The 16,250-nt window shown below is 34.2% G+C and overlaps 3 protein-coding genes and 1 non-coding gene across 8 annotated transcripts; 2 read left to right on the top strand and 2 right to left on the bottom strand.

Annotated features, from left to right (window-relative positions):
- The first annotated feature begins 35 nt into the window (after window positions 1-35).
- On the top strand, window positions 36-1,961 carry LOC112169023 (probable glutathione S-transferase). Its single transcript, XM_024305958.2, has 2 exons — window positions 36-399; window positions 645-1,961. The coding sequence occupies exons 1-2, from the start codon at window positions 91-93 to the stop codon at window positions 1,002-1,004; spliced, it is 669 nt and encodes a 222-aa protein (XP_024161726.1). The 5' UTR covers window positions 36-90; the 3' UTR covers window positions 1,005-1,961.
- Window positions 1,187-8,180, bottom strand: LOC112169020 (membrane-associated 30 kDa protein, chloroplastic). The gene is made up of 11 exons (XM_024305954.2): window positions 7,839-8,180; window positions 5,480-5,604; window positions 5,272-5,382; window positions 4,789-4,853; window positions 4,628-4,709; window positions 4,273-4,347; window positions 3,029-3,099; window positions 2,805-2,887; window positions 2,339-2,403; window positions 1,721-1,795; window positions 1,187-1,585 (listed from the first exon to the last, which is right to left on the bottom strand). Exons 1-11 carry the CDS (start codon window positions 7,984-7,986, stop codon window positions 1,466-1,468), a joined length of 1,020 nt encoding a protein of 339 aa, XP_024161722.1. The 5' UTR covers window positions 7,987-8,180; the 3' UTR covers window positions 1,187-1,465.
- A 1,104-nt stretch (window positions 8,181-9,284) lies between these two features.
- LOC121049821 (protein DA1-related 1-like) lies at window positions 9,285-11,526 on the top strand. The gene is made up of 6 exons (XM_040508042.1): window positions 9,285-9,376; window positions 9,477-9,684; window positions 10,255-10,313; window positions 10,423-10,559; window positions 10,653-10,711; window positions 11,187-11,526. Exons 2-6 carry the CDS (start codon window positions 9,573-9,575, stop codon window positions 11,513-11,515), a joined length of 696 nt encoding a protein of 231 aa, XP_040363976.1. The 5' UTR covers window positions 9,285-9,376; window positions 9,477-9,572; the 3' UTR covers window positions 11,516-11,526.
- Window positions 11,527-13,000: 1,474 nt separating this feature from the next.
- On the bottom strand, window positions 13,001-15,812 carry LOC112173552. 5 transcript variants are annotated; one of them, XR_002925594.2, is made up of 7 exons: window positions 15,758-15,812; window positions 15,506-15,648; window positions 14,831-14,908; window positions 14,147-14,238; window positions 13,921-14,046; window positions 13,740-13,830; window positions 13,001-13,269 (listed from the first exon to the last, which is right to left on the bottom strand). It is a non-coding gene; the product is annotated as an uncharacterized LOC112173552 (transcript). The 5 variants fall into 5 exon arrangements; XR_005802345.1 differs by having other exon boundaries at window positions 15,738-15,783; XR_005802344.1 differs by having other exon boundaries at window positions 15,506-15,788.
- Window positions 15,813-16,250: the final 438 nt, after the last annotated feature.

Raw genomic sequence — 16,250 nt, 5'->3', positions numbered from 1 at the left:
TGATTGTCCAACAGCTTATAAAGACCAGCACATCCTTAAAAAGAGGTAGGTCGGTAGGAAGATCAAAACACCTTTATTCTTTACACAGAAATGGAAGAAGTGAAGCTACTAGGAACATGGCCTAGTCCCTTTTGTTACAGGGTCATATGGGCTCTGAAACTGAAGGGCGTGAAGTATGAAGATGTGGAAGAGGACCTCATCAACAAGAGTGATCGTCTTTTACAGTACAACCCAGTTCATAAGAAGGTACCGGTGCTCGTTCATGGTGGAAAACCGATCTTAGAGTCTACTGTTATTCTTGAATACATTGAGGAGGTGTGGCCACAGAATCCCTTGCTTTCTGATGACCCTTATGAGAGGGCCACGGCTCGGTTTTGGACTAAATTTGGAGAGGACAAGGTAAGATATATTTTGATTAAGTCGTTTAGAGACTCATCCAAAACTCGACTAAAACAAATAACAACCACTATATTACACATTTTGAATTTCAATTTTGGTCCATATGTTGTGAATCAAATTCAATAATTTGTAACACATACACCAAAATTGAAATTTTCACTATAGTGTGGATACCGAAAATCATTTTTAACCTTACATTTATTCACATCAATCGGATGACTGATTAGCAATATTGGGGACTGTAGAGCCCCATTTTTATTAATTTTTTTCATACAGTGGGGGAAGAGCATGAGAGGGCAAGAGTACAGGGACAAGAAGTGCTGAAAATAATGGAAGAACAAGGGCTTGGAGAAAAGAAATTTTTTGGTGGGGACAAAGTTGGACTGGCAGACTTGGCATTTGGATGGATAGCTGGTTGGCTTCAAGAGATGGAAGAAGCAGCTGGTGTGAAGCTTTTAGAAGCCAACAAGTTTCCTCGCTTGGAGGATTGGATCAAGAATTTCAGAGAAGTCACTGTGATCAAGGACAACCTTCCTGGTCATGAAGAATTGTTGGACTATTTCAGGTGCCTAAGAGAGAGGCTTGCTCTATCATCAACGTCGTAGCTGGGCACTGGTTTGAAATATATGTATTACGAGAACGATACATATTTTGAGTATGAAGTATGAACAAAACTTAGTGCTAAGTTAAATAAGGCCCATGTTTAATCGAAACAGCACCACTACTCACTACAAATAACTAGCCTCAAAGGCGGAACTTCCAAGGAAATGGAGCAATCAGACCACCGTTGCCTGCCAAGTAATGTCCTCTTGAGCTCAATCTTATGCCAAACATAGTATTCTAATTGTAAATGCACTATGTAGTTCAAAGAAAAAAAGAAACTAGCTTGCTGCAGACTTACAATTAGAGTCTACTATAACAAATAAAAACTCTGCTTCAAGTTTGGCCTCTAGCTATACACTTAATCTGTAGGCCTTCTACTATACAAATGCTAGCCGGTACTTTGAATGAAACCAACTTCATATTTGTGTTTAAAGAAATGGAATGTGCGCCTGCTGGGCAAAACTTAGAAGTCCTGCGCTTTCCGTCTCAATTCATTAAGCTCCATTTCAATTTCAGAATCCTTGAATGGATATGCCTTGTTTGAACTGGGAGTAACAGTTCTTCCGGGTGGAAGATCTCCTTTCTGTTTGGAGTAACAAAAGAAAAAAAATAGGTCAATGACCCCGGTTGTTGAGAAGGATTAACAAAAAAGTTTAAGAACCTAAAATTGATTGCACTTTTTCAAGAATATATATTTCTCCTGCATGATAAGGCATACCTTTGAACTACCAGACAGTTCTTTCTTCAAGCTTGCAAGATCATCATCAACAGAAGAGCTCTCTAGCATCGCAAACTGCAATTTCGGTACAGATTTGAAATGATAAGAAATCCAGTATGAGCAGAGAAACTATCATAAGTAGGTTAAATGGTAAATCAATGTACTACTATCAATTAGGCAGCTAAACAGCGTAAATTGTAATCATCTTATATGGTCATTTGAAAATCAGCAGTTTTCTTTGCCTTCGAAGCTCACTATAAATAACCAAAGTACATTTGAAACAAAGAACCTGGTCTAGAATAAATTTTTTGAAACAGGAGATACAAAGAACATCCTATCCAAACACAAGATGGTATGTATTACCATACGTGATGAAATCTATGTTCCTACCCACTACTATGTATGTATGTATATATGCATGTCTTATACAGCTGGAACTATGCCACCATAACAGATTATTAAGCTTCCTTTTTGACAGTTTCTATATTGTTTTTCTAAACATGTGTGATCTGCTTTGTCTTTCCACTTTCCATGGGTCTAATCAATCAGAAGATGATATTGAATTATAGACACGCCAGATCAAACATGGAATGGGTAGCCAAGACAATGAGCCCTCACCTTTCCTTCCAGATCATCTGTAGTTAACTGGCCAAGAGCTTCTGCTTGGGATTCCATTGCCAGGACTATTCATAGGAAAAAGAATTTGAACATTAATATGCATCCACCTACATGTCTATATGTTTAACATAAAGATTCAGTGCAATATAAATGTGGCTGTCACCAATCGATAATAGACAATCAACATGCAACGCACATAACCATGTGGTTAGATTCAATAACTTGAGCAAACAGAAGTATACAGCACAGGCATAATAAAAGTAACTTCACTTATAATCTAAAGCCACGGCAGTAAGACATTGTTACCCCTTCAATCTGATTATATAAAGCAAACTCCCCCTCAAATGATTAAATTTTTGAATTTCCACAAACGGCCTTTTGTTAACAATATAAGTAAAACAAAGAATCTAATAAACTAGGAGCTTGACTAAATCATAATGTGTTTCCAAATAGACAACTTCCTTACCTTTCTCCTCCATCTTGTCAAAAGCGGAAAGGGCACTACTTGTATTGACATTCCCCACCATCTCACTCACTTTAGTAGCAGTCCTGAAGCAACAGCACAGTGACCATTAACAGCGACATTAAGGAGATACCCAACTCCATTGACCCAAATTTTTTTTTTTTCTTTCTTAAGAAAATGGAGATGACAGACTTTGTAGAAAAGGAAAGTGAGAATTGGTAACAAACTTTGCAGACTGAGCGCGTGCTTTGAGGGTATCTTTTTTCGATCTTGCTTCTTGTATCTTGCTCTCTAAAAGCTACATAAAATGTACATGATAGTAATAATTGCATTCATATCCACATAATTGCAAGCACTACTAATAGTTGTAATTATATATGCTAAGAAAAGCTAATTTTGATAAAAACTGATTAACCTCAATGCTTACTCTTTCGGACAGTTTTCTATGAACATAAGAAAGAGAACACTTGCTTATTTTCTCCTAATTATAAAACTTTGTCATTCCTAAGTAGTAACAGATAAAACCTGATAAGATAATCACAGGATCAAATATACTTCTTAACCTTTTCTTTAATCAAAAAGCTTCTCTCTTCATCCTTCATCTTTTATAGGAAAATCTTTATCTAATCTTTTTTTGGTTTTCTCTCAATCTATAATTCATCAGTCTCTTAAACACATAATAACTAGCACTTCCTTTTGGCCAAAAGTAGATAGTAAACTTGCTACTTTTCGTAAGCCATACAGCAAATTTGATTTGCAAGCTTCAAACAAGAAACTTGACTCTCTGGCATTGTTGTGTTTTTGGCTCATTGATACAATCTGAAAATTAGGATGCAGAATTCAAATCCAAGTCTAGAAAGGAAAGAGGTTTGCGCGCAGCTTTTCTATAAGTTCTAGGAAAGTTAGTCTTTCAAGTTCTATTAGGATTTGTATTAAAAGCTTAGTCTATTAGGGTTAGGAATCCTAATCCCAAATTGTATCAGCAGCCTCTATGCCCTATAAATAGGGGCTGCAGTCAGTTTTCTGGAATTAAGACAGAAAGTGCAGAAAACTGAGAGTCAAGGTGATAGAGAGATAAGAACTAGTCTGAGGGGTTTGAGGGATCTGCAATAAGTACTTGTAAACACCTAAATTCTTCATAGTGCTAGTGAATCTCTTAAGAGAGATCACGAAGTGGACGTAGGCTAAAGTTTTGGCTGAACCACTCTAAAATCTGCTGTGTTGTTTCTGTTTTCAGTTCATCTATTTTCTGATTTTGCTTAAGTAAAACACAAAGATCCTAAAGGGGGCTTACACAATAGGCATGCCATCAGATGCTAAGCTTTATAGTCATAACATGCAAAAAGACTGGAAATGCAGATGCCAGTCAGCAATTCTATCTTTCATAAAACATGAGTAACACAAACAATTTCAATGATAAATATAAATCTGGTAACAAAAGAATTCAATGATAAAATAGAAATTAGCTTACCTTTGTATTAGACACAAGATTATCAACAACACCTTTTTGTTGATCAAGTTGCGTTCTCAAAGAATTAGCATTATCCTGAAATACAAATAAAGAAATATAAATTATTTTGTATAACCCTTTGCAGCCTGAAGGTGAGGCAAGTAGTCTGAGGCGAAAGGAAACATTGGATTCATGATGATTCATATATAGGGTTCCAACTCTTTTAGTTGTCAACTTGAGCTAAATACTTCAAATCATGTATTTGCTCAGTACAATGGCTGAAAAGCAGAAAGTTCTCAAAATTAAAAACATGAAACAAAAAGTAAGTGAGAAACATCTAAACACATAGAAAACTTCTACTACTGATTAGACTTGCCGCAAAAGATTTACGCCTCTTCAGAGCTTCACGTGCAAGATCCTCCTCTCCTTTCTGAAGAGCTAATTGTGCTTTTCGATACCTATATCAAAGAAAGACCGTGAATTTACAAATCACTTGACAATACTAGTAACATTAGACAACCATCCCATCTACATTACCAGTCCTCAGACGCTTGTTGCGCAGCTTTGTACTTATTTTCCAATCGTTTTTGAGAAGCCAATACCTTCATAAGGAAAACAAAGATAACTATGATCAATTCAAAATAAACAAAAAGTATATAAACCATATCAGTAAAGAAATGCATAGACATTTATAAAATACCTGAAGTTCACTACAATAACCTCTCATGAATTGATGGAAGATAAAAAAATAACATAAAAAGAAAGAAGTAAAAGAAAGAGATGAACTAATAACATACAAGAAAGAAGTAAAAGAGATGAACTAATATAAAAAGATAACAGATGGAAGATAAAAAGTAAAAAGAGATAACTGACGCAACTGAAGATGGGAAATCTACAATGAATATGAGTAAATTCTAGAACATATAAGAGTAAAAAACACAAGGAAATTGCGCGAAACTCCCAAATACTTGTACTAAAAATGCAAAGAATTGATTCAAAAATTTGGGAAAATAGCATTACCTGTGCTGTGGCCTGACGCATCTTTGTCAAGTCATCATTCATTTCAAGAACTGCTTGCTCCAAGATTTTCTCAGGATCTTCAAAGGAACTTATGATTGCATTTGCATACGACTGCAATCAGTAAAACTTGTGTAAGGAAGGTACTAGGTATAATAAGAACGTCACATTGTTATTATTATGCGGATACAGGTTAAGCTATCAATGTCACCTTGATAACTCTAGAAAACCGGTCAAAAAGGTTCATACGGGTACCGAGAGCACCTCCACGTTGTCTTGAATGATGTCGCTTATTGGAAGGAGCAACCCTAATGACTTCAACTTTTAGAGCTCCCACTGAAAGAAAAGTAAATGTAAGACGGGAGATAATACCTACTTGTAGGTGGTGTTTACACAATTTCCATAGCTCACAACGAATCAACTATTATTTTGATATGTCAAGTTATGACCAGAATTTACGTTCAACTGGGACTAGAACATCATCAACACCTAAAAAACTAGAGTGCAAAGCTATTCAAAACTTCAAAACAGGTAGTGTAAGATGAAATTCTTAACCATATCATTAATCCATATACAGCACTGACCGCTCCAATCAATCAAATGTAATTATCCTTTTATGTTCTCACCTTTTCATTCTATGTATGTGTAATAATGTCAACATCTCTAAGTTAAAATATGCAATTCATGTATCTTACATGGACATAATAAACAGAGATTTAGGGAAAAATGAAAGGCCCTTAATGATAACACACAAACACAAAAATCCAATTATAAAGTTGATGTGAGAGTAACAACAAACTTAATAAAGTAACTCAATTTTCAGATGTTCCATAGCAGTATTATTGCTAGCAATAGCATCTTAGTATCAAATAAGCCAACAATCACATGGCATGTTTGTTTATTCTTGCCTATATCAGGCTGCTCCATGTCATTATTACATCTGACATTATGAGAGCCTGACAAGATAACGAGATAGAGAAAAAATCTCATTGCTTACACTGTCCTTGCATTTCCTCAACTAAATTGATATTCTTAACATTAACTCTACTAGTAAATAATACTACAGAGATGAAGTAAATAAACAACAGCGACAAAAACTAGCATACTATTATACTTTTTCTGAATTAAAGAAATAAAACAAAGTGAATTATTTCAGGAACATAGGTAATGCTTGTTTTTCCAGAAACATAGTACACCCACTAGAGTACAATAATGGCACTATATTACACATAAAGTAGGCTCCTACAATCAGAGAACACGACCTTGATTATCTAAAGATCTTTTTAAATCTTTCTTCTGACAAGCCATCATGCCTATGCTGGAAGAAATAAAAAAAAAGATAGTAGGGTTTAGGGTCGAGTGGCAACCAGATAAATGAGGCTGAAAATTACAAATTTGTTGAAATCCTTCACAGTCCACTGCTACTAGAGTCTAGGAGGGTGGGACATTACCAAAATGATTTCTTACATCGTATACAAACTTTCAAACCAAAATAATTAGCTTTTGAATTATATGTTCCCAAAATTTGACACCCATTGGTTTAGACAAAAACAGATATGAAAATAAGTCAAGTTAAAGTACTGATTTTTTATAAGGAACCAAGACCTTTCGAAATCAAAAGAGCAGAGTGTCCAACAAGCCTACATCCACATGCATTAAAACATGTAACCAATACATGAACACCAAACGACAGAGCTGAGAACAATAACAAACTACCTAGGGGCATTACCAAACAGAAAAACAGAGAGCAACAATAAGCAGAAAGCAGGAATACAACACTTGTTAATAACTACAAAACAAAACAAAAAAGCTAAGCGCACATTATAGAAACCGGAATGTCTCTAAACTCCCCATTCATCGATACTCACAAAGAAATCCCAAGTTTCACTCTTTCGCAGAAAGTTTTCACCTTCTGCTCAGCCTCCTTAAAAGTTCCAACAGACCACCCAAAAAAAAAAAACAGCCAAAAACACAACAATTTGGCGGAACTCTGATCAATTCAACAAACACAGCACACTGCTCTTCAGCCAATAGTGAAACACAAGAACGAAAATGACCCAAGTCAGATCATGCCCCTTCAAAAAATCTAATGCCACTAGGAGTGTAACTAAGCAATGTAGAAATAAGTGTCAACTAAACAACTTTACAAATGATACCAGAACATTCTTAACGCCCCTATGTGCACTTATCCAAAAGCTAGTACTTGTACTTGACTAGTTACCTTGGACTTCCAAATGAAGTTGGATGCATTGCAGAAGGGTGAGGATTGTTCATCAATCAACCAAAAACTACTCTAGCACTAACATCAAAACATTTCGGAACATTTTCGATAACATCTAACCTATTTGAAACACCATTCAGCCTCCAAACATGAGAATTCCAACCCTAAGACAGCTAAAATAGCAACTGACACATTATGAGTAGAACACATTTGAATTCCAGAAATCTAATAATCTCCCAATTTCCAAAACAAGATATAGTTTTGAGGGAGAGAGAACGGAAAAATCAATTCTACTATTTCGAACTTGAATGAAATCAAAAACACAGGGGAGTGAGAAAGAGGCGCATACCTCCGCCGTTGAAAAACGACGTCGTGAGAGGTCTCCTGACCATGGAGAGGGTGGTGGAGGATGAGGAAGAAGAAGGCGGGGATTGGAACGAAGAGGCGGGAGTTGAAGCCATGGTCAATCCTGTAAATATCTGCAATTTGGTGGCCATTTTCTCAATATAGGATGAGTTGAAATGGTGCGATTGGGATTGAAGAGAGAGAGAGAGACTGCGATTAGAAACGTGGTGGTTTAGATTTAGAGCAGAACTGCCTTCTAGTTCATGGCGGAGAAGAGGTGTGGCCACACAGACTTGCTTTGTTTTCAGATGAGACAGCTCGGTTCTGGACCAAATTGACTATATTTTCTAAAACATGGACTAAATTGAAAAGTTCAACTCTTTCACTTTTTCTATTATTATTTTTTTTTTTTTTTTTTTTTTTTTGCATTTTTAGAGGCCCAAAAATTAGAGTAGAGGGAACGTCTTATAAAATGCGAATTTTCTTCATATATACTAGTCCTCTTGCCATCTCGAGCTCAGTGGTTTTGACACTGAAGTCTATTCACATAATAGTCATGAAACTAGTATTGAAGGCTAGGGTTTGTCTGGAAATCGGAGAAGTAGACTGGGCTTCCCAACCCGAGGAGGAGGAGCTTGATGAGGTCGAGATTAGGAGAGTCCTTGTACGCTCAGTATATATTGTAAACCTCGTAGTTTAGTTTTTGGCATGCATGTAAAGGTATATATGTTCTTTCATTTAATAATCAATTGGGAGGTTAAGACGATTGCTTACTCGCAGAGAAACAAAATCAATCAAGACTAGTAGGTAGGATAGGATAGCAGGCTTGCTAGTTAAAGCCTCTCCTAGTCTTAAATTCCTAGGTAGAGAAGCAAGATCTTCGTTAATCAAAATTAATTATTAGCCCTAGTTATGTATCATAATTGAAGAAATTTTAGTTTTGATCAAGAAAATACCATATATGTCAATGTTATTTGTGAATTATGATTTCATGGAAAACACAAAAAAGATAATTTTTCATGCGCAGTACAATTTAGTCTAGTGTCGACATTAATCTCTCCATTTATAAGTGTGAGGTTGTGAGTTCGACTCATAAAAAATTAGTTGTTATATTTCTCAGTTGTTGATATAATAAAAGAAAAATTCACAAAAAAGAATCAGATTAAAACTCAACATCTTTGTTCCTTTTCCATTTCAAAAAGGTAAACATATATATTATCAGTTTTCAATCTCGACACAAATCTAAGTACTACTATAAAGTGGACAACCGCGCATCCCATATATTCAATATTCACAGAAATTGCTATCTATCCATAGTCATGGCTACTCAGTGCGGAGTCTGCAATGTATATTCTGTAAGTATATTTTCATCTTATTGATTATGTGGTTTCTTTTTCACATAATCTCTATTATAGTTGAAAAGAATTGCGTTTTCTGTTTCTACAGAATAAATTGAGCTACTATACATAGTGGGAGGAATCTGTGTGTCGTGAACATGCCTATGATGGGACTCTCAGGTGTTATACCTGTCATAGATTTAAGGTGTGTGGGAAGACATCTAATTTCAATTAAGTCTACCAGTCATAGTTTGATAATGTAACTTAAGTTGGGGACTTATTTTCGTTTGTTTCAATTCATGCAGAAAGCTCAGGACCCAGAATATTTGGACCTTGATGATAATGGCAGAAAACTTTGCTCATATTGTTCTAGCATTGCTACCTTGGATCCAGAGGAATGCATGCCCCTTATTCAAAATGTGCGTGAATTTTACAGAAGTTTAAACCTCGTGGTGGATGAAACCATTCCTTTTTTGTTGGTCGACAAGGATATGATGCTCAAATTCATACCAGGTATATTATTATATATGATTCGTTTAGTATAAGGAATAAGAGCGAGAAGAATGATCGACAGTCACTTGACTCACTTCTATTTTTTTTTCCTTCCAATCTTGTGTTTACAACTTTAGAAGAAGAGAAAATAAGTTTAATTAATTCTTTAGAAGAGAGTAGAATTGAAAATTTATTGATCATGAATCAACTTTTCATACCATAAGTGCAATTTTTTTTTGTTCCCAACAACCTACGGTAGATCCTTACGGTAAAATAAATAAAAACTATAAAAAAATAAAATAAAAAAACGAAGTTCTCTATCAAAAAGATATATATCTTGACTCTAGAAGTGATCTTACTAGGAGTGATTCATGTATCATGTCTACCATATTTCCATCTTTCCTCACTCATTTTTAATTCGGCTCCCATCATGCAAGTTTAGTGCATATATACACCCGTAATGAATAAATTATATTTGTTGTATATGTTTAGTAGCTAAACATAAATTAATTACTACTTTTTTTTTTTATGTTAAATCTTAGTTGTGTTTTGCTACGACCTTGATTTATTATGAGAGTGCGGCCTGTGCAGGCAGAGAGACGATTGGTACCATATGGAACAAGGACAGCAGTTTGCGTGCTTGCACAACGGTACGTATTCATCCATTTATGCATAAATTCAATTTATCGATTACAAGAAACAGAAAATCTGTCTATGCTATAATTAAAACCTTGCTCACTTTGGTTAATTTGTAAGCAGATTAACAAATGTTCAACGCGTGAAGGAATTATTAAGGTGGAGAAACACACAGAGAGGTTAACCCGACGTTGCAACTTATTGACCCTGCGACGAAAAAGTTCAGTAAAGGCATTGATAATTTTGTTCGGTTCACCGGGGTATATTAACTATGTTTTATTTTTTATAGTAGATTCGTACATATATTTGCAATTTTATGTATCTGATATGTAAGTTTTGTCAACTAATTGCAGAGTCCGCATGGGTGAAACAATGGCACATGAGATGATGCATGCATGGTTTTACCTTCAAGGTCTGAATCTTGATTAAGCTTTGTTAAGTTTTCTCAGGAAAAAACATAATAAACTTGTGTATTGCATATGCAGCTATACTATCAGTGAATCAATAAAACAAGTACATAATCTGGGCCAAAGAAAAAAGAGACCTAAAAATCAGAAATATTACTTGCATATATGATACTAGCCACTTAGCACACGCCAATTTGCTTTTAAAATTTTATTTCAAAGATTTTTTTTTTCTTTGCCGAAAATATTTCATAACAACAAATATATATATATATATATATAGTTATTATCAGCATGAGAACTATTTTTGTTGATTTATTATTATGTCCTCGAAATATGAAGCTGTATTCATATTAGATAAATGGCAACTCTGGACTTTAAAAAATGTAACCATATATCTTAATCTCTGTTGGTTTAATATATAAGCTAGATATTATCCAGTTTCTTTTGATTTTTACATATTTATTATTATTTGGTGGATAGGTTGTAGAGGGAAATTGGAAAGAAGTGTTGAAGAAGGCATTTGCAGTTTAATGGGATACATGTGGATGGAGTGGTTTTGTACTAGTGGTGTTGACTCCTTTTACAAAACCAGTGTACAAGTTCAATATACAAAAGACTTGAAAGATTATACGGCGCATTGTATGGAACTTAATCAAGACAAAATTTATGGCCAAGGATTTAGAGATGCTATCAAGGCTGTTAGCAAGTTTGGCTTCAACTATACAGTGGACTATATCGTCAAGAACAAATGCCTCCCTTGTGAAATGGATCCAGCTCCTCTGCAGTGCAGAGGGTGTGCAGTTATGTAAATTTACTAAAATCTGGAGCTTCCAATTGATCTAATGTCTAAAACATAGCCACATCAGCTCATATCATTGGGTCTTTTTCTTCTCAACTTTCCTAACGCTGTCGTTAACTCCTTGAAGACGAAAAACAAAAAAATCCGAATTAACGAAGAACTTACGAACTGGGATTTTCTTCAGATGCAGTTGCAGTAGAGAACAAATTAAGAACACAAATGCTAATGATCACCCTTAATTCCTTAAATCGTTTCATGAAATAGGACCTAAAATAAAATTATAAATTATGGCAACCGCCTTAATTTTCATGCCATTTCAAAACAGAGGTTGTTCATTACCATCTTCATTTTCCCAAATCCACGAACAAATATGGGTAACAGACTAACAGCACCAATAAGCTTCAGGTATCACTACCACAAAAATAGCCTATAAACACCATTTTTATTGGTGTATATTGGATCTATAAACACCAATAATTAGTGTGTGAAAGCAATAGACACCACTGTTGTCACTATTAATTAATAGTCCCTATTGCTGGCGTGACAAAATACCCAAGAAGTCACAATTAAAAACAATGGTGAGTTGACTCTTATGCGTCCCACAACTCACCAACCTATGAAATCGTGATTCCCTTTAACTGAGTTTCTATTGGGACCTCCAAATCTGCTCACTTGACCTCACTCTATTATGAATTATTAAATGGCATATATAACCTACTATAAAATGACTATTAAGGACAATAATTATACAAAAAAAAATGGTTATATTTATTTTCTCTAGACTTTCCAATTCAATAATATTAGATTGCATTCTTTATTATTTTCCCTATCTATTTTCATTTTCCAATTTCACTACATATTTATACATATATATATATAAAGAAATAAAACTATGATTAAGATAAAAATGTATGATATGTATATTGAACGCATATTGGTTAGGGAGAACAAAATAAATTATATTATGCCCTAAATCTAAATCTATCCATTATATTTGTAAAACGAAGAAGAAAAAAAAAAGAGCTAGCAAATAAAAATAAATAAAAAATATTTAAATAATTAATCATGAGGTACAGGAAATAGAGAAACATTAAGAAAAAATGATTAATCTTTATTTTTTTTGAACAGCTAAAAAAGAAAATATAAATAAATAAAAAAATCACATAATAGTTCATGTTATTTTATTTTTATTAATTTTTAAAACTCAATACCTTGTGTTTGATTTTTTTTTTTATTGGATAAGAGATTTATGTTGTCTGATTAATAAATGGAAATGTAATTAAGATTTATAGAGTAATTAAATCATTGAAATGACTAAGTTTTTTATTATAAAGATCTTAGTTTGTTTGTAAATTAATTATATGAGTGAGGTTATTTGAGGAACTTTAGTGAGGTTTAATGAGTAAATTTAGTATTTGAAAATTTGATAGGAGGTGTAAAAAGCATAGACGTCAAGTGAGTAAATTTGGAGGTTCCAATAGAAAAACTCTTTACTATTCCAATTCATGTTCTCACCAATTTTTATTGGTGACTCCTTATATTTCAAAATAAAAAAAATTAAAAAATTAAATTTCACAATGCCTTCAAATTTACAATATTATAAGCTATCGACTACTAAGAAAATCCTTAAAACACATAATACAAAGAACATAGTGACGATCCATATAAAAACTATCTAGTAGTTGGTGATCCATAATTCCAGCCTTGATCTTTCTCATTTCTTCTCATTCATGGATAATTACATCTTCATGGATCATGGATTCACTACACCAGACGAGCAAAATTTGTATCAAATTTAGCTTATACATTTCTAGCATTCAAATGCAAAGCAATCCCAACAGATTTAAAGGAATACTAAATGTTCTCCAACTCTGTGGCTTATGAAAAGAATATGAATCATAACTTATGAAAAATATTGCATATCCAACCATTGTAAGATGATCAAATATTGCACATCCAACCATTGTAAGATCATCCGAGAGTGCACAATTAAAATAAACTAAACACTAGATTATTGTTCCAGGAGAAATTTTCCTTGCTGAGATGCTGTATAAAAAGGACAAAAAAAATTACACTCAGGACTAGCTTTTATTTACTTTACTTATTCACAAAGCATGTGTGCTATCCCAGGAGTATGTTGATTGACATGTGCCCTATAGAACCTAAATCCTTCAAACCTAATTAGTCGGAAATATGCAACTATTGACTGACATGGAAACTGAAAAAGATCTTACAGGTCCATAGTGAAGGAGCAATACTGTTCTTCCTCATGTCATCTTTTTTCCAAACACAACTCCAAGTTGTTTGCCAATGACTTTATTTGTCCTGAAACAAGTAGAGAAGTACAAACCCTTAAGATCATTCTTCAACTTCAAATTATATGCAAAATGACTTCAAGAAATGGAAGTAAAGTACCTTCAGTTGCAGCTGGCAGCATTGCATAACAACCAGATAAGCTTTCATCAGAAGAGAATCCAGTTCCAAAAGTTGGCAAATTAAAATGGAAACTAGAAATTCAATTCTAGTGCCCACATTGTTTATCTGCAGCCAAACATTAGGAAGAATTACTACATATATTTACAGAGCATACATATATAAATGCATTGCAAGATGAAGAATTAAAGTGCTAATAGAATCTTACTCTGCAATGGTAATCTGCCCCAGTGATAGAGAAAAGAAATTCTATAAGCAAGTGAGGAGATATCCTCATTTTTACTAGCAGAGCAAGAACCTCTGAGGGGGTCAAACAAAAAACCAAAAAAGACTTATGGTTAAAGATAGAGTAATTACTCTTACCCCCAAAAAAAAAAGAACAAAAAAAAAGAAGAAAAAAAAAAGTAATCACAGTGCAATCCATAAACCATAAAAAGCATATCAAACTGATATAGATCCATATAGAGATACAAAAATCATTAACACTCCAACTCCAACTAACATCAGGTCGCAGTATAAAGTCTTCCTGTTAGATAGTAAAGAATCTAACTTAGACTATGTAAAATTTAGGTACATAGTATAAAGTCTTCATGTTAGACACATGTAGGAGTATAAAGTTTCCAAATCGTAACAAGGTCTGGGGCATAAACTAGAGAAGTTAAGCATTTGAAATTAGAAACCAACAATTATTGGAACAAATTGAATCATAAAAATTGGAACAACTGAGGTTATTACTGTGAGGTAGATTGGCTAGCTAGTAGCCTTAGGCTACGGGAACAACATTGTACAGCAATTATACGGGGTAGTTGGTGTTAACCAAGAAAGTTCAAGACAAAAAATTCAAATTTAACAACTTCATAGGATACTAAACTATATAAATTATTCCCTTTACCTGAGCAGCAGGAGTGTGAAGAAAAGTTTGAGTGGCTCTTCCAAGTCCTTCTTTAGTCACAGGAGCAGCCGATTTTCCCTGGATACAAAAGGCTATTAAAATTTTAGCAATGAAGCAATAACTTTACAGCTGACATAAGTCCGCAACACATTGAAATGGAATCACAGCTTGAGATTATGAAACCTCTACACTAGCATTAGCTGCAAACACGTCTCACTGGATTAGCTATCCTATACCAGTGTTTCGGAACCACCCACTTCGCATAAAAGAAGTGCAGGGATTGTGGATGAGGGTGACTACCTTGTTGATGAGATCTTGGCCGGGATTGGAGATGGGTGGAATCATTCCGTGCTAATTTTGGAGGAGGAAGAGATGGACATTGCGGTGGGTTTTGGGTGTGGGTGTGCGGAGAAGTTAAGCATTCGAAATTAAAAACCAAAAATTATTGAGACAACTAAAATCCTAAAAATTTAGAAAAAACTAAATCTGACATAAGAACAATCGAAAGTTATATAGATCTAAATTAAATTTGAGGAAAGACAATTCCTTTGTCAAACCCACATGGACATCAAGCAAAGATTCAACCCATATCTAAATAAATAAATAAATAAATAAATAAATATATATATATATATATGTATTAAAGAGAGGAGCGACAGATATGAAGTTATGAACCTCAACAAATCAGTTGGATCACCATGCAATGGAGCTTGAAGAGTTGAAGGTGAAGACTGATGACATGTTGGGGGCCAGATCTGAATGAAGAAGTTTGTTGAAATGAATTGCAAGATCGATTCCAAGCGAGGAGAGTTTGGGATCTGCATCGATAATAAAACATGAGTTGGACTTGCATCACTGTGATGATTTTATTGAATTTTATTGGTGTGGAGAGGAAAGAGAAAGCAACTTGTAGAGAAGATATCTCACAAGGACAAGAGAGAGAAGACTTCTATTTTTTCTTTTCTTTTTCGTTTTGATAGTGTTCAGCTTTTACTTATATATATGTGTTAGCTAGTCCTCAGTTGTAGATTAAAAAATATATATTATATTAATAAAAAAACAAGTGGGTCTGATATTTTGTAAAATATGACACTAAAACTAACAATAGTGTGCCTATTGGCTTGTGCTCTCACCATTTCTGCAAAAGTGGCTAAGAAATGGTATCTATTGCTTACATTTGTGGTAGTGTATATTTCAACGTATGTTGATCATTGCCTCCAACGTTTCAAGGGACAAATTATTCCCCAAGGTATATTAATTGACCCCGTAGAACATTATTCAACAGCACATATATGTTTTCAATAGATATGCAGTCATCTTGAGTTGATTTAGGCTTAATTTAGGATTGATTTTGGAGTTACCAAATGACATGGCACATGCCATATCATCAGTTTATTTGAGATTTCTGTTGATATGGATT

The sequence above is a fragment of the Rosa chinensis genome, chromosome 6, assembly GCF_002994745.2.
Source record: "Rosa chinensis cultivar Old Blush chromosome 6, RchiOBHm-V2, whole genome shotgun sequence".
NCBI classification, from domain to species: domain Eukaryota; kingdom Viridiplantae; phylum Streptophyta; class Magnoliopsida; order Rosales; family Rosaceae; genus Rosa; species Rosa chinensis.
Note: the sequence above shows the minus strand (reverse complement) of the source record. Positions and strands in the feature narration are given on the sequence as shown.